The 20,330-nt window shown below is 36.4% G+C and overlaps 4 protein-coding genes across 11 annotated transcripts; 1 reads left to right on the forward strand and 3 right to left on the reverse strand.

The window, feature by feature from the left end:
• Positions 1-1,188: 1,188 nt before the first annotated feature.
• Positions 1,189-6,389, reverse strand: lin37 (lin-37 DREAM MuvB core complex component). The gene is made up of 9 exons (XM_034697615.1): positions 5,910-6,389; positions 5,117-5,192; positions 4,967-5,017; positions 4,842-4,871; positions 4,640-4,725; positions 4,339-4,499; positions 2,222-2,353; positions 2,004-2,077; positions 1,189-1,631 (listed from the first exon to the last, which is right to left on the reverse strand). The coding sequence occupies exons 1-9, from the start codon at positions 5,941-5,943 to the stop codon at positions 1,544-1,546; spliced, it is 732 nt and encodes a 243-aa protein (XP_034553506.1). The 5' UTR covers positions 5,944-6,389; the 3' UTR covers positions 1,189-1,543.
• Positions 6,124-12,546, forward strand: proser3 (proline and serine rich 3). 7 transcript variants are annotated; one of them, XM_034697575.1, is made up of 14 exons: positions 6,124-6,605; positions 6,710-6,790; positions 7,525-7,633; positions 7,728-8,002; positions 8,091-8,242; positions 8,359-8,444; positions 8,862-8,947; positions 9,024-9,160; positions 9,325-9,557; positions 9,658-10,172; positions 10,288-10,420; positions 11,363-11,531; positions 12,157-12,238; positions 12,418-12,546. In XM_034697575.1, the coding sequence occupies exons 2-14, from the start codon at positions 6,780-6,782 to the stop codon at positions 12,467-12,469; spliced, it is 2,040 nt and encodes a 679-aa protein (XP_034553466.1). In that variant the 5' UTR covers positions 6,124-6,605; positions 6,710-6,779; the 3' UTR covers positions 12,470-12,546. The 7 variants fall into 7 exon arrangements, with proteins under 7 accessions (XP_034553466.1, XP_034553468.1, XP_034553471.1 ...); XM_034697577.1 differs by having other exon boundaries at positions 6,170-6,605; positions 9,027-9,160; XM_034697580.1 differs by having other exon boundaries at positions 6,170-6,605; positions 8,359-8,438; positions 9,027-9,160.
• On the reverse strand, positions 12,505-14,118 carry hspb6 (heat shock protein, alpha-crystallin-related, b6). The gene is made up of 4 exons (XM_034697617.1): positions 13,952-14,118; positions 13,690-13,845; positions 13,145-13,267; positions 12,505-13,044 (listed from the first exon to the last, which is right to left on the reverse strand). The coding sequence occupies exons 2-4, from the start codon at positions 13,843-13,845 to the stop codon at positions 12,907-12,909; spliced, it is 417 nt and encodes a 138-aa protein (XP_034553508.1). The 5' UTR covers positions 13,952-14,118; the 3' UTR covers positions 12,505-12,906.
• A 1,575-nt stretch (positions 14,119-15,693) lies between these two features.
• On the reverse strand, positions 15,694-18,298 carry psenen (presenilin enhancer, gamma-secretase subunit). Of its 2 annotated transcripts, none has more exons than XM_034697618.1 (4): positions 18,168-18,298; positions 17,695-17,772; positions 16,568-16,672; positions 15,694-15,951 (listed from the first exon to the last, which is right to left on the reverse strand). In XM_034697618.1, exons 2-4 carry the CDS (start codon positions 17,753-17,755, stop codon positions 15,812-15,814), a joined length of 306 nt encoding a protein of 101 aa, XP_034553509.1. In that variant the 5' UTR covers positions 17,756-17,772; positions 18,168-18,298; the 3' UTR covers positions 15,694-15,811. The 2 variants fall into 2 exon arrangements, with proteins under 2 accessions (XP_034553509.1, XP_034553510.1); XM_034697619.1 differs by having other exon boundaries at positions 17,695-17,769; positions 18,168-18,292.
• Positions 18,299-20,330: the final 2,032 nt, after the last annotated feature.

The following is a 20,330-nucleotide window of genomic DNA, read 5'->3' on the forward strand; positions in this document are numbered from 1 at the left end:
GGTGATATCATCTTAATAGTAAAGTTTTCAGGTTGCAATAGCACAAGCAGCCTCCAATCAGCCTGTCATATTTGTAGAATTATTTCTCTGATGCCAATGATGCTTGTTTCCCAAAATTATTGCTAACCCTCATAACAAAGGAGTTTTTGATAGCAAACATTAAAAAAGAACATTCAATGACCTCGTCAGTCTCCTGGCCGCAGCCACACAGATCATGACTTCCTCATAATAAAGCACCAGTGTCATTGCTTTTAACTGAGTTTTATTTCTTAAAGTTTTATTTCATCTTACTTTATTTATTGTCTAGTTCAAATTTTAGTAATTTTTTTAAGTATATACTGTCCTATTTTAAATTGAAATAGACACACATCATTTGTTAATCCATTTTTTTATTATTTATTTATCTAAATTTATTGTGGATTATTTTATTATTTATTCAGTTATAAACTCTATTTTATCATTTTAAGATTTTTACAGATTACCTCTCAGCTTTTTAATATTTCATTCTTTTTTAAGATAAGATAAGATACTCCTTATCTTAAAAAAGAATGAAATATTAAAATGCTGAGAGGTAATCTGTAAAAATTTTGAGATGATCATTTATTTTTTATTTTGCTATGTTAACTTTTAGTGTAGCCTCTTAGTTTCTTTTGCTGGTTTAATCTTTTAGTGTTATATCTTATTGATTTATTTTATTTTGGTGAAATTTTAAAACTTATTTTACCTCCAGTGTTTCCTCATAAAGATATCATGACAGTTTTTCCTCATAAAGATATCATGACAGTGTTTCCTCAGTTCGTTCAGCAACTTATTTTATATTATTTATTTATTTTTGTACATATGTTCTTAACCCTCGGATTGTGGGGTGGGTTTAGGGTCGGGGGTCTTTTTATTTTTTATTATTTTTTTAATTGTTTTTATGCATAGCGCTTTGTGTTACAATATCATTGTATGAAAAGCACTTTACAAATAAAGTCTGATTAATTGTTTTCTTTCTTAAACTGTGTTATACTTCCACTAACAGCTGTCTGGCTAGCTAAATTGGGATGTGATTATAGTTACACTTTTAGTTATTAGAGTTCCCCCCGTGATTTGGCTAATAATTTCTATATTATTGCTTCTCTTGTATAAATATATTTATTTCTAACTTGACAGTCTATGTCTCATTTAAGGAAATATATTGAAAAATTGAAAAGACCACAATAGACTTTAATCACTCATTTTAAGGTTGAGGATGAAACAGGTCACAGGATGTCTGAAAAATACAACTAAGATTTAATGTAATTTACTTCTAAACAGAATCTTAATGAATAAAAAAACTTTCCAAATCACCCTGGAATGAATTAATGCAAAATATAGTGCAAACCTTAACCTCCTTCAAAGTATTATTGTCTACAATGAATAAAACATATGGTTTGCTTAAGGCTCACGGTTCTGTCAATGTGTTTCTATGAGTCTGATGGTGTTGGTGGTAGGTGTTTCATACAGTGACTTGTATGCCATGCTGCTTTCAGAGTCCATTCTGTGGAGAGCTATGAGCCAGTCAGTGATCATAGAGATCCTTCATCTCCTTAAGGATCTTTATACTCTCACTGTATCTCAGCTGGTTCTTGTTCGAGCACTCCTTCCATCTGCAATAGATCAATACATTGTGGGTCAACTCAACACAGACCAAACTTCAGAATGTTATAATGGTAGTTGGTGTTTTTCTAATCCAAATGTTCAATTAAATTCAAGATCACGCCATGATGCTATTACACCACACATACATGCTTTTCAGGTTGTTGTAAATTACCATTATTCTCTGGACATTAAAATGACCACAGTTTAATTAAGAAATAAACACCCAACTGTATGTTAGTGTACTCACTGTATTTTTCATTGTAAGCAAATAAAACATGTTGACTGCCAAACAAAAAGGAACACCCATAAGTAAGACTTCAAGACCCTGACTTCAAGGAGGGTTATGTGCAATACTGTGTCTCCTTTTAGAAAGAACTTACTTGTGTCGTATTTTTTTCCATCGCTCCATGTGGTCAAATATGAGAGAACCTGATACAGGGACAGGCTCATTTAACTGTGGAAGGAAAATATTCAAGTGATTAATTCAATGGTTAACTCTTTGATTCATTATTTTTCATGTTAAAAATAATAAATGATAAAAAATAATTAAAATAATAGCTATGTTCATATTTTTTTTAAAGTGCATGTTATACAGAACCTTTGTAATAGTGGGTTTTTCTGTTTGTGGGATCCTGAGATTGACGACTTCCCCAGTGGAGCTGATTGGGCAGGAGGTTGGCGGAGGGAGTCTGTACACATTCTGACCTTTACCATTGATCATGTCTGTGACCTGACAAAAAAAACCAAACACATTAGCCGAAATAAGTGCAGAAGCAAAGCCATTTACTAAATGATACTTGGTACTACAATGCTCCTGACATTATGCAAGCATTACAGCTAAGACATGTTTGATACTGGAAAGTAGTCTTTTCAGAACTCTGGATGAGTTCATTATTTCTAAGTTCATTTTCAGAGAAATTATTGATCAAACAGCTTATTAAGTTTTTCGTTCTTCAGTACAAACATGCAGCTTTGGTTTTACGAGCAGGGATATGCAGTGGATATCAATGGTCTACACACCACTGTTAAAATGCCAGGTTTTGTGATGTAAAAAAATGAGACCAAGATAAATCATGTCAGAACTTTTACCACCTTTAATGTGACCTATAACATGAACAATTCAATTGAAAAAAGAATCTAAATCTTTGAGGGGAAGAAATAAATACTTAAAAAAAGATAAAATAACTTTTGATATCCACTGTATATACTGTCTAAATCCCTTACACATCAATGATTTGAATACATTTTGTTTGTGGAGCTTTGAAATTTTTGAGATAATTTACTTCAAAAGAAACTTAAACTACCATTCTTCCAACAACCACTGCTCTCATTTCCCTTAGCTGCATAGTCATGTGTTATTCAGAGTCTATCAATGCATCATTTATCGAGTCAATGCCCATTGATATAGGAATGTCCGAATAATCCAGTTTAAATATACTTTTAGTGAGACACACCAATAACGACAGAAGGCTGCTTGCCGCAGGAGTTCATGATTTTGCTGTTACTTGGCATTCAACAAACACGATTTACCGCCAATGACATCAATTTCTCCAATAGTTTTTTCAGTTTTAATATTTTCCCTCCTTTATTAATAGTAAGACAGACAATAGATGCTGAATTTACTAACAGAGGGGGTATGTTCCGTACAGCAGCAGAAAAGTATCAGCATTTAAATTCTTCCAAAATGAAAAGGGGAGTAGACCCAGAGTCATTCAAAGAAGCTGGTAACCTACAAGATGATGAAGTCTGACATCAAAGATCAACATACTACAAGCATGATAACTATTTAAGTTCATCAGCAAATATCCTGGTTTTGAATGCTCAGTGTAATTAGTAACATCAGTGTTGGTACAACTTAGACGTTGTCAAAATTTTCTCTCTGTGATATCCTGAAATATAGCACTGCCGACTGTCTTTGTAAATATAAAAGTATCTTCATTTTGTTTTTAAATCAGCACATATATCTGTCGTAATGAGTACTTTAATTGCGCTAATTCACATGTGAACACTAGGGATGTAACGATATATCGCAAATCGGTAAAAAAAAATCGATACAAATAAGGGTAGATTAAAATCGATTCAACATCATTTGTATCGGTAAATAATTTTTTCATAGTAGAAGGCGCGATCTGCATTATACTCCGCTTGTTCAACATCGTTAAGTCTCTTGCGCTGCTCTCTCGTCACTCCCTGAGAATCGAATCCTGGGTTGAATGTATAGTTACATCCCTAATGAACACCCTTATGCAAGTCAGGGATGGTAGGGTGCTACTAGTAGCTGATATTGGCCCACTTTACCTATACCACTACATTTTTTAAAACTATTTAAAATGTATTTAAAATGTATTTTCACCAATACTGAATCAACTGTCCTGAGCTGCTACCTACCACCTTGCACATTTAGTGGATTTGATTAGTTGTGTTTTATATTTACACTGCAGGGTCTAAGTAGTTGTATCATGTCATTGACTGTTCAGCGTTTGATGAAATTTATTTAATTTATGTACAAAAACAGCTTCATACTTTTATACAGAAAGTATGAATTAAAGTTGTGGTCACATCTTTTGTTTTTTTCTTCTGCAATAAGGCTGGCATTCAAACTCTGCAAAACAGAGGCTTTAAAAGTCACCTCTTTAGTCTACAATGTAAAGTTTATGAAAATATGTTTTTTTGCAAAGTTTACATAATTCAAATAAAACACAGGGTAAGCCTCACCTCTTCTTCTACCCCGCTGTGTGGCGGGCTTGGGGAAGCAAGGGGCTCTCGAACAGAGGGATTGTTTCTCATCCAGGCACGGCAGATAGGATAAAGCGGGGTGCTGGTGTTAAATTGAGCCAGATCAACACTGCGATCAAACAACTTTATAACGTAAGAGTCTAGAAAAAAAAAACAGACAAGAAAAGGGCAAGATTAAGAAAATTCTGTGGCAGGAAAAGTGATCAACAAACATGTTTAAAAAGACAGCACAATAATGTTATTTCAGGCTGAATTCATGTGATGCTTTCTCTTAGTTTACTTTGTTTATGCTGATTGGTTTCCGGTATGCTCTCATCCATCTCTTTTCTTTTCTTCCTCCGATGTTGTGGAAAGCGAGCTGATGGTCTAAAACAATGAAAGTAAACGTAAACATAGAGTGAGATTTTTACACCTATGATTGTAGAAAAGAGAAACACAAGTATTTATTGATGGCCAACATTCTTTGAAAAGTAGACACTTGCCTTTTCCCAGCAGATGATGGAGACAGATCCCTAACACAAACAAATAGAACATGTCATATTACACAAGCTGTGCAGTAACTAATAACTAACAAGTAGAAAGTGTCCATAGTGTATAAAGTTCATACTTGTTCAAAGAGTCCGCTGTTATTTTTCCAGTGTCACTTTCTGTTTGCTCCCTGTTCAATATAAAATGACATTGGATGATATTAAGTTTGAGCATAAAGTGATCACACTTTAATATGACTCAATGATTCAATAAAAAAACATTGACAAACCTCTCATTTTCAGTCCTCTCCACCAGTCCATTTAACACTGCGTCCAGGCGGCTGCGTGCACCAGCGCCTTCCATATCTGCAGAGGAGATCAGGAGGAGAATGACGGGTTCTTTGTTGAGGTTACATGAAATGACAAACTTTCATCCCAAACAGAAGTCTTATCAAAGGCTGGTGAGGTGACATTATCATAATTTTTTATTAAATACGATGACATTATGAACCCCTAATGCATAAGCCATGTTATATAATTATCTTTTTAATATTAAATTATGTTATATTACATTATTATTGCTTACTAAAATTTACGGCCATATTACATACCCATATTTATGTATTATGTTGCTTAATATGTCATTACCAACCATAATCACACAATGTTATGCCTTGTACAAAGAGAGCACAGTTTAACAAGTCAAATTCCTTGTGTGTTCAAACATGCCTGGCCAATAAAGCTGATTCTGATTCTGATGTCAACCTGTGCTACTGAAACATTTTTAATACTGCCTGTAATTACTTCTATTTAATCGATTTATAACATTTGTGTTAATCTAAATTCCATTAACATTGTATATATCGAAATTGTATTCTCTCTGTATTTATCTCTTTTTATTTTTACTTATTTTATTTCACTAATTGGAACTTTTTCTTGTTTGTATTTGTCCAGGTTGCTGCAACAACTGAATGTCCCCCTCGGGAATCAATAAAGTAATATCTTATCTTATCTTGAAATGATTGTTTCAGTAAAACACTTTGTGGTTCTGGAGATATTCGTGAATTACGATCCTCCTCTCACCTGGTCTTTCAGTCTTGATTTTGACGTGATGCATTATCTCCACCTTTCTATGTTTTTCTAGAAACCGTAAAAAATAAAATACACCACGTTGTGAAACAATTAGTTCCCTTTTGAAAAAGTGAACACAATCTCGGTGTTGTGGGTTGATATCAGTCTGTGGTTGATACAGACGGACGCCACCAACACTGACGTAGGACTGCTACAGAACGTCGGTTGCTAAACGTTAGCGTGCTAACTGCGGTTAGACGTTGAGTCGCGTAAAGCTACTTTAAACGCTCAGGTCGATTCGTCGGTTTTTCGGTCGATTCACCGATTAAAACGAACCCTCAAGGATTCAAATAATTCCCCCAACATGGATGTCGGACGTTTGAAAAGTGTTTCAGACCACAACGTTTACTACCCGATATGATGTTTGCTAACTAGCTTCTTTTAGTCCATCGGCCTCTGTTGACTTTCCTCTTCCGCGCGCTGCCACTTTCTCATCATCTGATTGGCGTTTGTGCAGTGACGTCATCCTGTGTGATTGGCCACATGTTACGTCCATCATATTATACTCGATGCTCATTGGCTGTTTGTGTAGTACTAAATAATGATCACAGAAAACAGTCAGTGGCTTTCTTCTGGTTCGGGCGATAGTGGTGCATTTGTCCAAAAGACCAAAGTAATTTGTTTCACTCACCAGGCTGAAATATCGAAGTAGGTAAATCTTCAAATTCTCCGCCGAAGCAAACTTCATTTCATGTTTAATGGATATTTTTTTGTTGTGTCGATGTTTAACTCCATGGTAACTCTCTTTGTAGACATGTCAAGTCAGACTAGCAGCCTCTGCAGTGCATCCTTGTGTGTTTTACAGTAATCAACTGAAACGTGATGAAATCCAGGTAAGATCTTAGGATAACATATATACAGTGGTGGACAGTAACAGAGTACATTTGTACTTAAGTGAATTTTTGGAGTATCTGTACTTTACTTGGGTATTATTTTTTTTGGAAACTTATTACTTGTACTACATTCAGAAGACAACTATTGTACTTTTGACTCCACTACATTTCTATCAATGCTCTTTAGTTACTCTCTACTTTTGCTTTGAAGTCAGCTCATGAATTTCCCTCTCTTTTCTGAAATCTGATCATAAGACAGTAAAATGTGTTTGTGTAGTTCTGTTTGTCTCAGTGGTTTAGTCGTACCTGTATATCGTTTGTCTCCTCGGTTGAATGTGGAGCAAACACAGAGCTCACTCAGATCAGGCCATTCATGTAGAGGTGGTAATGATGGCTATAATTCTCCACCTGAGCACCCATGTCCATATCTTCAGCCAGTGTTAGAGGTTTTTTAAATGAAGAATGAGACATATCGTTTGAAATGTTCTCCCTGTTTCCCATTCTGCCCAAACATACAAACATTCACTGTCCAACCTGAGAAAGCGTGCTGAGCTACGTAACATTTGTTTAATTTCAGATGAACATTTCAAACTAAGTTGTCTGTGTTTGGAGTAACTAAATTTGACCTGGAGTATCTATACTTAAGTAATAAAGGTGTGTACTTTGTCCACCACTGCACATATATAACACCATTAACAAGAAGCCACCGTTGGATTAAAGTGTTGTTTTCTCAGTGGGCCTGTCTTCACAAGGCAGAACGCCTTTCAACCAGCATCCAAAGTCGGGAAGACATACTACCACCCATCCTCTAAGCAGCCCCTGTCACAGAACAAGAAGAAAAATGTATGTTTTTCAGGAAGCTCTAAATATATTTCAGGAAATGTTCCTTTTTTGTTTTCCTAACTTACTGTAAATATGTCAACATTCTTTCTTGCAGACAAGTCCAGTACGAATAAATCAGCGATCCAGTCCACAGTTACACATTCAGAGGAGCCCAGAGGAGCAAGTGCTGTTTATGAAACCTGACCACAGTTTTGCTGCCACAGATGCACATCCTGTTTTTAAAGAGTCTTGGCCCTCCTCTGAATGTGGATCTTCTCCAGCTAGTACTTCAACCTTATCTGACATGGTGACCCCTGGACAGTCTGTAAGAGCACAAAAACACACAGCTTCCTCAGAACCAGGAGGTCAGCAGGATTCAGTGCTGTCAAAGTATGTTGAATTTCTTTCAAGTCTGACAGATGAAGAAGCTGGTCTGTGGTTATGCATCATATGAATTTAATGATCTTTTCTCTCACAGGTACATAGAGCGTTTTCGCCATGGTCGACCGCAGAGTCGGGAGGAGCGCCATCAGATGGCCTCAACTGTTGAAGATGAGCCGATGCCTTTTTGGTGGATGTCGTCTTCGGCTTTACCCCCCAGCTCAACACCAATTAAAACAACAGTTAAAGGCACTTGTCACTTATTGTAGACTTTTTTTTAAATGGTGACCTAAATTTCAATAATTTTTTTCGTGAAATCATTCTGTGATATCTTTGCTTTGAACACATTATCCAACCTCCAACAGATACCCATGGACCTGCCACTTCTAGTCCAGTACAGAGTCGACGTGACAGATCACTGTCCCCCTGCAGAAGATCTCAAAGTGAATTTGTGAGTTTACTAAGTCTGTCTTTATTAAAAAAAAAACCACCATATACATTCCAGTTTGGTTATTATTCTTTGCACATGGTGTCATAAAGGGTTGTTGGATTTGCAACCTGGTGTAGTTTATGTTAGGTTTGACAATAACTGCAAGGGAGAAATCTTATTTTATCACAACACCACATATTAATTTTGAAACCTCTAAATGCCTTTGGGGCCATCCATTTGAAAAAAAAAACAAATGGCTTGTTCAGCCTCTTCTTGTCAAATATGTCATCCTCATTATGTAGTGTATTAAAACTGTGTGATTTTTGTATTAGATTTCTTTTTTTCTACTCAAATACAAAACACATCCTTTAGATTGACTCATCCGCACAGTATATTGAGTGATGCACCTTATTTTGTCCTGTCACCTTTTTCTCTCAGATTTTGTCAGACACCTCCAGTGGTGAATTCGATGACACAGAGATGCTTCAACTTCAAGAAAAGGCCAACAGACTTCTGCTGAGAGAGTATGAAAACCAGCAAGTAACATTATTATTAAATTAATAAGATACTCACGTCCTGAGTCACTTTTTGTCTGTCTAGCAGTGACTATACCATGAATGATGGATCGATCCACGTCAGTCCAGAGGGCCTGGGATGTTCAGATTTCTCTTCTCCACTCAGCATAGATGAGCCAGTGAGGAGACCTTTGATTCCTGATGTAACAACTTCTGCTAATGGTAACACAAGTGTTGACTTAAGTGAAATGTTATCAGCCTTTCCTTAATGTAAACCTGCTTAATGCTTTTTCTTGTTATACAATATGTAATAGAGGATTTCATGTTTATTTTTATACAACCCCTGTGTCCGTGTAATTATGGAATGTGTTTCCCAAAACTCACAGCAAAGGCCTTCTCAGACTCCATTCAAGCCTTGACCTCCCAAAAATCCTCTGTAATTCCTTCCCTGGTGCCCCGCACTCACCCTGAAGAAGACATCTTGTTCCAGTGGCGTTTGAGGAGAAAGATTGAACAGGCCAGGGAGTCGTCTCAGCAACACTCTGGTCTTCATTCTGCAAAACTTAGCTGGCAGTCCCCCAGTTTGAGTCAAACTTCAGCTAGAGGAAAGGCAGACAAGGTTGGAGTCTTAGTGTTTTTGAAATGTACTCCATGTTTTTTTGTTTTCACAGTTTACCAACATTTCAAGTATAACCTTTATGTTATTGTTTTTGCAACAGGGAAGTACTCAACCCCTAGACGTTTTAGAAAAAGCTACACATCCTCAAATTGCTGCTCCCAGGCTGGACACCAAAGAAGCTCCTGGATCATGTACCCCATCCTCAGCTCCAGCTCCACTCCCTGCCTTTGTCGTCTCTGGATTTCCAGCCTCTCAACCCCAAACTCCTGGCCATGTTCCTGCCCACATGCATTTTCTTTGTGATATCCTGCCATGTCCAATTCAGGCTTCTCATTTAAGTACTGAACAAAACATTTTGCAAAGAATGGATGAGACTCCGACAAATGTTGTCCGTAAAAAGGCCCATGTCACTGGAAACTTGATAAAAACAGCTACACCTGTTTGCGAACATATTTCAGTCCAACCACAGGCTCCGTCTGCATCCATAGAAAGGGAGAGACCTTGTCAACAAAGAAGCACTGAGAGGAACAAAAAGGAGAAATCTCAAACCAAAGAGTTGGAGAAGCACAAGAAGAAGGCATCTATTTCCTACAGGGAGCAAAAGAGGTCAACAAGGTGAAGTACTTAAACACGCATACAGTGAGCAAAATGCTAAATCTAAATACTCATAAATATATTTGTACTTAAACATTGATAAGGAACATTTTGATGGTCCTGACTCTTCCAACAGGAGTTCATCGCAACAAAGAGTTTCCAAAAAAGCCTTACCATTGGCTGAGGAGCAGCAGCAACAAGAGGGACTGAGAGAGTTTGCTGTTGATCAGGCACCACCACCATCTCCAATCCACAGTGCCTTAGGACAGGTCAGCAAACTGGAGATCTTTTTAGCTCCTTGTGTTACATTTTTCCCTGTTTCTGTAACCTATCAAGTTGATTAATACCTATTGAGCTCATTACTGATGATGAACCGCTCCAAGTATTTGTGATGCCCCACTCCCACAATGATCCAGGTTGGATCAAGACTTTCAACAAGTACTTCACCGATCAGACGCAACACATTTTACTCCAACTCAGTCGAGGCAGATGTTTGTCTAACATGAGTCTGGTTCTGCTCAAGGTTTCTGCCTGTTAAAAGGAAGTTTTTCCTCGCAGCTGGGTCTTACCCTGTCTTGGGGTTGGGTCTCTGGTAACAATTTAACATAGAGTATGGTCTAGACCTGCTATGTTTGTAAAAGCGTCTTGAGATAACTTTTGGTGTGATTTGGCACAATACAAATAAAGATTGACTGATTACTTAGCCTCGACCATTTGCTGCGTGTCCTCCCCCCTCCCTGCTCCCCACATTTCCTGTCTCTCTTCAGCTGTTCTATCAAATAAAGGCAAGAACGGCAAAAAAAATATAACTTGAAAAAAAAGACTGCAAATTAAAAAGCAAATCGTAAAATGTCACAGCAACTTCCTATTTTACATGGACAGTAACTATGAAAATGTTTTTTCAAACATTCAGATGTACCAGAAAAGCATTAAATATAAAATATCATGAAGTTGTAAATCAGATATTAACTAATATGTACTAAATGAACAAACAAGGACAACATTTCATTCACAAAATTTGATATAAGGTGAAGATTCAGGTCAAAGTTATAACTCATCAGGTTGTTTCATTTTGTTCCTATTCTGATGTGCACCCATGGTTTTTCTCTTTTTTTTGATTTTTTTTGAACACCTTGTATTTTTTGATGTTAAGTCATTTTGTTGTTTGAAGGCTGCGTCAATTAGTATGGTATTTTTGTGTGCACTGATAGGTTGTCTCAGAGGTGTTGTTCCCCACAAAAGATTCATCCCCTGAACAGAGGACACCTGTCTCGTCTGATTCTCCTCACACTTTCTCGGCGCCGCCACAGTCCTCAGTCCATCCATGTGACAATCAGGCCTCTGTGGAGGTCATTTCACAGCTGCTGCAGGAGGCTGAAGGTGAGCCTATGGTAGCAGAGAGCACCAACCTTTACCCGGTCGTTAACTGTGGAGAATATGATCTGACCTATGAATAACTCCTTAGGTGTTAACATGGAAATCTGATACCATTTGTAACCTATTAAGCAATACTTTGATTTCTGGTGCAATACCTCAATAACCATGTGCAATATTGTAATTTAATCCATAACATAATTTATTATTATATTCATCTTCTAAAATGTGCACTCTGGCCTAGGCTAATTTAGCTCATTCATGTCTTTAAAATTACTTCTATACCTTTCTTTGTAAGAATAGTATTTTTATTTTTATTTAGAGTTTTTAGATTAGATTTTAGGTTTCTACATTTATTGTCCTTACTGTCTTGTTATGTCCTTACTGTCTTGTTGTCAAGTACCAGTGTTCCAATCACCACGTCAAATTCCTTGTGTGTGAGCTGATTTGGCAGTAAAGCTTTCTTGATTCTTGATTAAAAGAAATTCTGTTCATATTTTTTGATTTTATTTTAAGCTAGCTACACTTACAGTTTTGGTACTCCCTTTACTTGCCAATAATTATCATGTATCACCCTTTCTTCTTCTTTGATTCCTGTATCCTAAACAGTTCTGTTTTTCCTTCTTTTCAGATTCTGATGAAACAGAGTTTGAAGATGACGCTCTATTAAAAGTCCTTCGCAAACAGAGAAAGTGGGTAAAGGAACAGATCAGGTAAAATCATCATTTAGCTCAGAATAAGCCAAATTGATCGCCTTCAATAAGGAAAATATTTACTGTACAGCTGTTAATCTTAAAAACCAATACAAATGTAGCACTTTGTATCTCTAAATGTTGCAAAAGCAGTACACCAAATCACAGAATAATGATGTACTGTATTTTCCTTTTTACAGGGAAGTGGACACAACGATGAATGACGTTCTGGACAAGCAACAAAATACCTGACAACTGTCAAGAGGAACGTGATACCGTAACTTTCATTGTATTTTATAAAGAAATAAAGTTTATTTGAGCCACAGTGACATGTTAGTGTGCATCATTAATCACAATCATTATACAGTGCAGTTTACAAAAGTTGCACAAAAAAAGCATCACTTTGAAGTACAAGTGCAAAGTATTTACAAAGAATGGTTCCTTGAAATATTATGTAAGAGCGATGAGTTACAGTCAGAGCAGTATATACAAACCTCAGAGAGCAGGGAATAACAGAGCAGTGCCAGGAACAAAACAAATGAGTGTTTAGGCACATGCGGAGTGTTGCCATGACTAGAGGAGAAGAAGTTATGTCTTTATGTGCTCATAAAGGTTCCTGTTGCATTTGTTATTGTACATCGTGATAGCAGAGATTTGAGTGTTTGATTTTAATTTGATTAGTTCAGAATTCAGGTTTGCAGCATTGGTGCAGCTATGATAAGAATGCCTTCTGGAGAGACTGCTGACTCCAAAGCCATGGTATCCACCCCCTTTGGGATTCGGTAGCGGCGGTTAAACTGTCGTGTTGTTAATCCTGGACCATTCTTCTACAAAAACAGACATGAATACAAGTTTAGAAGACAAGGATCATGACTTTTGGGAATAGCCAAATAAATCAGATGATGTCAGTCCCTCCAATAAACCAACCTTTTTTTCTTCATGTTTTCCTTGCACTTCAACAAAGTCTCCGATCACTTTCACCATTAGGTCCTGTGGGCTGAAGTCCTTAACGTCTACATGAACTGTAAAACCACTGTCATCACAGTTCACCTGCCAAAACAATACAAAACACACCATATGCTATAAAATGGTAATGAAACACTTTTAAGTTCTGGAAATATCCATCCAATACAACTTTCCAGTGTAACTAATAGACTTAGTTAAACTTTTAGAGTGTAAACATTTATTTCTGACCTTTGAAACAGTAGTTGCATTAAAAAAAAATGTCCTCAATCTGTATTCAATGCTTTCAGTTGCTGAGGAAGATGTTAGATGCTAATAAACATTGAATAACATTTTACCCTGATGAGGAAACTTTTTCACACTGTAAAGAACAAGTTGTGATTGTTAAAGGCTATTTGGTATCATGTTGATGCTCCTAGGCAGTTTCACTGAGAAACAACAAATGTAATCAACTTTTTTCTCCTTTTACATTTTACAATAACTGGTTACAGTGATAGTAAATATCCTACCTCTGCTGGGCTGGTATTATCAGTCTCTGGAATAAATGACTTCGGAGACCAATTATATTGTCCATAGGTCCCATTTAGGCGAGGAATAAGAGGTGGCAAAACTTTCTCCCATTGGATACCACCAGATAGCAGAGTAGGTGACTGGATGAAGTCCATCTGTAGACAATAGAAATTAAAGAATCAGACAAGGAGAAATGACCAAAGAGAGGCTGATGCACAAGAAAGTCAAGCCACGAAACATAAAGCACTGGCTGTATCTTACCTCCTCTTGAATTCCCTGACCAAATAAGTGTGTGAAAGGGAAAGGACTGCCCCTGTTCAACAGCTTGTGTGAGGTCCTGAGTGAGGTACAGAGAGTACTGGTGTTGATCTAGTGCGTCCGGCTGTCTGACTCCGAGCTGCTCTCCCAGTGGATGTCTAACGTGACTGAATGTTGTGGTGTGTGTTTTTATACTGGAGTTGCATAATGGGATGGGAATTCATAGTGGGGCACCTTGCCTCTGTTATGTTCTGGACTAATGCGTACCCTTGGGTGTTCAGTCAGCGCCATATAGGATAAGAGTGTATTGTTTTGGGAGTGACGCAGCTGTCGCTGGATTATGGCAATTAACGGCCATTATCAATTTACAGTTTATCCCTTGTGTTGATGGCGCCGATACGAAGAGACTTGTTACTTAAAAGACTTGTCATTAAATCACGCCTGAGGATGGTTGTCAAGGCAGGTTGTCCAAAAATAAGTTCAAAAGACGGGGTTGTTGACCCTCATGGGCTGAGGCCGGACAGACAGTAACAGCAGGGACATACTCAACACATGTGAGAGCACGTGCGTTGCCAACAAGCCTCTAACTGCCATCACTCACTGTCAGAGGCCAAAGAACTATCAAGATCATCAACTAAAGTACTGCCTCAATGTCAAAAACAGACACAAAAAATAGACTATAAGGAAAAACTACTTATCTTATAACAGAATAATTGAATAAGTTCTAAAAAGTTGTGATCATATCAGGCTGTAAAATGTGGTCCAGACGTTGAGATTGATAAATATACCTTTTAAACCGAAAGATTGAAAACACAAAATTTCATATATGATGTACATTTTCTCAAAATACATATAGCTGATACATAATACACATAGATGATAAATCATTATGTACTATGAGTGGACGATTACTTTTGTAAGTCTGTTCAAAAGTTTAATTCTCCAGCAGACATATATAAAATATAGAAAACTTATAAACAATGTCCTCAAATGGATATCTTTTTATCATCCCCTTATAAATGCTTTATGAAATGACTTCCTGTGTTGTGACCAGTACTGATTGTTCTGGTACTTCTGACATGTTCTTGGCACGCTACAGTGAAGTCAACAGTTAATACGGGTGCACATGTTCTCCCTCTAAGTAATGTGGAACCTGTCACTTAAGCTTTGACTGGTGTGACTAAAAATGGCTCTGATTGTGCTATGACTCATATAGGAGATTGGGAAGTGGGGACATTGGAGGGATTATGTTATTGGGTTTCATAACAGGCGCCAATAAATGTCCAGCCTTTAGGAGACTACTATGACAATGCAAATTATTAAGAGTATGTATGAAGGGAACAGCTCACATAATAGTCTTCAAACTAAATGTACACACTGACTTATGAACATCGGATGAATAAACATAGGCAGACCAAAATATAAAATACAGGCTTACAAAAAGTAAAAACAATGTCATCAGGTAGCTTTGTGACTTGTTTTTATTAATCATACACAAGTAAAAATAGTAATTGGTGCACAATACACAAATATTAACATGTTGTACTCTATAAAAAAAAATTAAATGAATATTTACTGTCCTTAACAACTATGAATGCATATTAAGTTCAATCAGTAGATACTGTTTAAAAATGTTTAAACAGAAAACAGTCTGCTATACAAGATTAATTAGCCTACACTAAGATCAAATAATCCACTCATATGAAAAGGCATTTTCTTAACATAAAGAAATAAGCTTTTATATATAACTTTGATTACTCGGTTAACTTTATTGAAACAACACATTTTGCTGCAGATACCAGACTTGTCAGCAAATCTTTCACTGATGTAAGGAAAAAAATGTAAGAAAATTATTTGGTCCTCCTAGGGAATGCCAAGCGGGATTGTGAAGGACAGGTAGTCTCCCACCTCACCCCATTCAGCTCTGAAATGCTGGAAAATCGTTATCCACGTTGTCAGAACTGCCACCCAAAGCAACAACCCAAGTCCCGATCGCTTCACATCTGAATTTAAAACAGACAGACAGACACACACACACACAAACAAAGTACTTAGTATAAAACAATAGTCGCACATGCAGAGAAAACAGAGGTGCACAAACTTTAGAAGAATATAGTGACAAAAGCGGCAACACTGTTGGACATACTTTATTTCTCCAATACAAAAAATAAAACTAGGAGGTAACTATTCTCAAATTTGTTATGCATAATATGTCTTACTTTTCAAGCATGAGTTGGGTAACATGGACCAAAATAATATCAAGTAATTCTCTATTTATGTTATTTTCAAATCAATGTGAACCATACATTTATAGATACTTAATGTCCAAGAATGAGTAAAATATTTTAGGTGCTCACTTAAAAATCAAGGCTACAGTTTCAAACACAATTTTGTTTTCATAGTCATTCTATAAGTTGTTCTGCCTATTTATGTAAAAAAGGTTAATTTACAACTAAAAAGTTTATAGACTGAGTGTAAAGATAGTTTTGAAAATACTGGTGAAACACTAAAATCACGTTTTGAACAAACAAACAAAGAGTAAGGTTTTTGATTTGGTAGAATAAGGGAAACAATGGTTTGTAATACATAAGGTATTAAAGCATACCAATTGACACTTACAGGTCTTTATCTGGAGCTGTTCACCGTATGCTGGCTTCATGAAGGCCTCGCGGAAAAACCAAACGACATTTACGAGCCAGAGGAATGGGAGAAAAGCAAATCCACCTTAGACATAGAGAAAGAAAGAAAATCACGATCAATCACAACGAAGTGAAATGAATGCGAAGGTACATGCACTCATGACTCAAAGCATGCTTTCAGTCAATATTTCCCCATACTACTTTATCATGTAACATGCTAAATGTATTGATGGAGGCAGGTCCAAACACGAGTGCACAGTTACCTAAAGTTTACAAACAAAAAGAGGAGGCAAAATTAAACCCAATTTATAATGGTTACTTGTCACGAGAAGGGTTGCAAAGGGGTGGACATTTTCCAGTAAAATTTTATGGAAAGTTAAGCTGGGGATTTGGAAATATTCCAAATTGGAAACTTTCCATGGGAATTTATGGGAATTGAGGGTAATTTAATGGAAAGGTATCATATCCAAGCATAAATATTTATTTTGTTATAAGCAGACATCCATCCAAAATAATACAATTAAAACAGATGTATCTGTAAGTGGAACTTTGTCAAATGTTAAATATTTTATTGAACAATCAATTATTTAATTGAAGAAAAAAACACGAATGTTGAGTTAAATATTACTCATCACCCCCGACCAAACCCATTCAAAAACTAACAAAAATGCAGGCCCAACAAAGGCCTCTCTCCCTCCAACAAAGTCCCATTCAACATGCAAATAAAAAACAATCTTCCCTCAAGCTTCTCAAGCCTAGCATCTGCATTTTTTCTAAACCCTTTCAGGCAATGAGCTCTTCCTGGGTCTCATCATCATCCTCCATGTCCACTTCCTCAACATCCAACTCTGACTCTTCAGTGTCACTGTCCAGCCTTGTTGAGGATGGCTCAACATAGATATTCAACTGTACTTGCATGAAATCTGGTTGTTTTAGTCAGGATTATGCTAAAATACATTTTCCCCAACTATATTTAAGTTCCCTATTAAGAGCCAAACTTCAATTTAGTAAATTCCTGGTTTATTCCCGTTAATTCCCATGGAGAGTTTCCAACTTTGAAAATTCCTGGAATTTTGCAACCTTAGTCACGAGTAATGGCACACTCACCAAGGTAATATTTCCGACAAAGGCTGAGTTTCTCCTCATTGGGAAGCCGTTCCAGGTTCATGTTGAGTTTGGATCCTGCTACAGGGAGAAAAAAAAGCTTACAGTGTAGAACCAGCTTCGGACAGAAACCCAAACACATTCAACTCATGTTACAAAGGTCTTTAAGTCTGCTCTTAAAATCATTGTCAGCTTAAAGTCACGACTTGAGCAGAATAGTCACATGAGGTGTTTAAAATGCATAGAGTCAGTCTTTTATTGCATGTTACATGGTTTCCTTTGTCAGATGACTCCAAATTTGCCACAGGCTAATGTTAGCATTCGGTTAGCTTAGGAAGAAAACATTGGGTTGTCCCGACCATTATAGTCTTGACTACAAGCCGGAGTGATACGTTACATCGGGCCACCGCTACTGTGGAATGATATGACTTATCTTCTTAGCTACTGAAGCAGAGTCGATGTAAATCCTAATTTACCTGATATGTAAAGTCTATCGGACAATCCTCAGCTTAGTCACAGATTGAAGCTTCACTTCCTTCTTCTTCTTGAATCACATTCTTCTTCGTCTGTTCTTTTTGTTGTTCAATGCAAGAGCGCACACATCTGCGCTGCATACCGCCACCTAGTGGTGAGTGACTTAATGAAGTTTCTGCTTTATATATTTAGCACCTGTCTTTAATAATAATAATAATAATAATAATAATAATAATAATAATAATAATAATAATAATAATAATAATAATAATAACACTTATTATTATTATTATTATTATTATTATTATTATTATTATTATTATTATTATTATTATTATTATTATTATTATTATTATTATTATTTACCTTTTACCCCCCAGCCTTAGCCTTACTGGTCTCTTTTCACGTGTTTTGAACTAAATAGGGATTTTATTCAATTATTAATTTACTTTGTGTTGATCTTAAGATACTGGCCCGGCTAGATTCAATTGCTAGTTTATTTGGTAACACATCTAAAATCAGGAATATTTATTAAAACTTGAATATTTATTCATGCATCACATTCACAACTGAGTAAAACACTTTAAGAATAGCCTTCCACTTTTACATCTGCTGACACTGAAAGTTACATGCTGTAGAAGTGAAACACTGTCCATCCTCACTATACCAAATGAGGTTCACACCTAGTATGTGGGCTTAACACGTATGACGTCAACAGGTGTCGAAGCGCCACCAAGGGTAATAGACTGTTCAACAGTAGAGTGGCCTTCCACTGCCATACAGGGGATTTCATCTGGTATTAAGGGTTCCAATTACTAAACAACGCTTTCAGTTTTCTGTCCATGTTTTTAACACACTGATAAAACTCAGATTTTGATTCGGTATAATATCATCTGGCATCAGTTTAATTTGTTTGGAAAAGAGAGAAAATAAATCTATTTCTAATAATTGAAAGTTGTAGCACTTTAGATCATTATTATAGAAGCATTAGCCTATACTTTTTTTTTTTTACATGAATGGCTCACTTACCATAATGTCAAATAATTATGGGTAAAATAGGAAAATGTAGGTCTTGAGCCCTTTAAACAGCAGTTGGTAAAAACAATCTCCATCACAAGGTCCATAGCTGTTCGTAGCTAATCCCCCCGTCCACAAGGGAGGAGGAGATTAGTGGAACGTGTTAGTCTAGACTGCTTAACTCTGTGATCCTTTATCCTTCTTTTAAGTCATTTTTTTTCATACATCTCGTGGGAGAACGGGAGGACAAATCTAGTTTTATGTATGTTTGGGTAATTATATTGCAATGATCTAGCCTTATTTGAAAACAGAAAATGACAAAACACAATACGATACTTTAGACAGCCTTTAGCCTATCATGGTATAAGAAAAATCACAGCACCAGCAAAAACATGGCTCATGCTGTCAGATATATACGGAAGAGGATTAGTGCCACTGAAAAAAAATACTTAAAGTTAAGGTCATTTTAATTTAAGTTCTTATTAATGTAAGGAAAATGACGGATTTCTGAGAAAAATGTCAGAGTTCTGTCTACTTTTAGTCTGAAATGAAATTAGTCAGTGGAAACAGGGATTTTTTAAAGAATCTCCCATTGAAAATATCCAAAATCATCACTCATATGCTATATTTCCAATGGCTTTTATTTTTAAATTCCAAATCAGGTGTAGCTGTAATTGGCAGCATCACATTTTGAGGTTTTATCCTTTCTGTCTGAATCAAAACATATCAGTGGAAACTGAGATTTATTTTAATGCCAAATATATAATTTCCATGCACTTTTTTATATTTCAGACGGCTTCTTTTTTGAAAATCCACAAGAATTCTGACTTTAATAATCTCAGAGTTCTGACTTTTATCTAAGAATTCTGACTTTAATCTCAGAGTTCTGACTTTAAACTCAGAATTCTGACTTTAATCTCAGAGTTCTGACTTTAAACTCAGAATTCTGACTTTAATCACTAATAATAAAAAACTAAATTTGAACTTTTTTTTTTTTTCAGTAGCCCTAATCCTCTTCCATAAAGTCTAGAAGTGTTCAAATTTCTGAATGGAGAGCTGACAAAGCTTACTATCACCACTAGAGGTCAACCGACCTACTTTCCCCGTCTCATCGGAGCCTCACCGAAAAAAACTCACTTTCCCATGAC

Source organism: Notolabrus celidotus, chromosome 12 (assembly GCF_009762535.1).
Source record: "Notolabrus celidotus isolate fNotCel1 chromosome 12, fNotCel1.pri, whole genome shotgun sequence".
Taxonomy (NCBI): domain Eukaryota; kingdom Metazoa; phylum Chordata; class Actinopteri; order Labriformes; family Labridae; genus Notolabrus; species Notolabrus celidotus.

What these genes read in the sequence shown, in the direction of transcription:
- lin37 (XM_034697615.1), bottom strand. Translation starts at nt 5,943, where the DNA reads ATGCATCACGTCAAAATCAAGACTGAAAGACCAG. An exon ending in AATCAAGACTGAAAGACCAG is followed by an intron (nt 5,193 to 5,909) that starts GTGAGAGGAGGA and finishes TCTCCTCTGCAG; the next exon opens with ATATGGAAGGCGCTGGTGCA. An exon ending in GAGAGGACTGAAAATGAGAG is followed by an intron (nt 5,018 to 5,116) that starts GTTTGTCAATGT and finishes TATATTGAACAG; the next exon opens with GGAGCAAACAGAAAGTGACA.
- proser3 (XM_034697575.1), top strand. An exon ending in GAGCAAAAGAGGTCAACAAG is followed by an intron (nt 10,173 to 10,287) that starts GTGAAGTACTTA and finishes CTCTTCCAACAG; the next exon opens with GAGTTCATCGCAACAAAGAG. An exon ending in TGGGTAAAGGAACAGATCAG is followed by an intron (nt 12,239 to 12,417) that starts GTAAAATCATCA and finishes TCCTTTTTACAG; the next exon opens with GGAAGTGGACACAACGATGA.
- hspb6 (XM_034697617.1), bottom strand. Translation starts at nt 13,845, where the DNA reads ATGGACTTCATCCAGTCACCTACTCTGCTATCTGGTGGTATCCAATGG. An exon ending in ATAATACCAGCCCAGCAGAG is followed by an intron (nt 13,268 to 13,689) that starts GTAGGATATTTA and finishes TTGTTTTGGCAG; the next exon opens with GTGAACTGTGATGACAGTGG. An exon ending in GAAAACATGAAGAAAAAAAG is followed by an intron (nt 13,045 to 13,144) that starts GTTGGTTTATTG and finishes CTGTTTTTGTAG; the next exon opens with AAGAATGGTCCAGGATTAAC.
- psenen (XM_034697618.1), bottom strand. Translation starts at nt 17,755, where the DNA reads ATGAACCTGGAACGGCTTCCCAATGAGGAGAAACTCAGCCTTTGTCGG. An exon ending in TTGTCGGAAATATTACCTTG is followed by an intron (nt 16,673 to 17,694) that starts GTGAGTGTGCCA and finishes TCTATGTCTAAG; the next exon opens with GTGGATTTGCTTTTCTCCCA. An exon ending in ACAGCTCCAGATAAAGACCT is followed by an intron (nt 15,952 to 16,567) that starts GTAAGTGTCAAT and finishes TTTTAAATTCAG; the next exon opens with ATGTGAAGCGATCGGGACTT.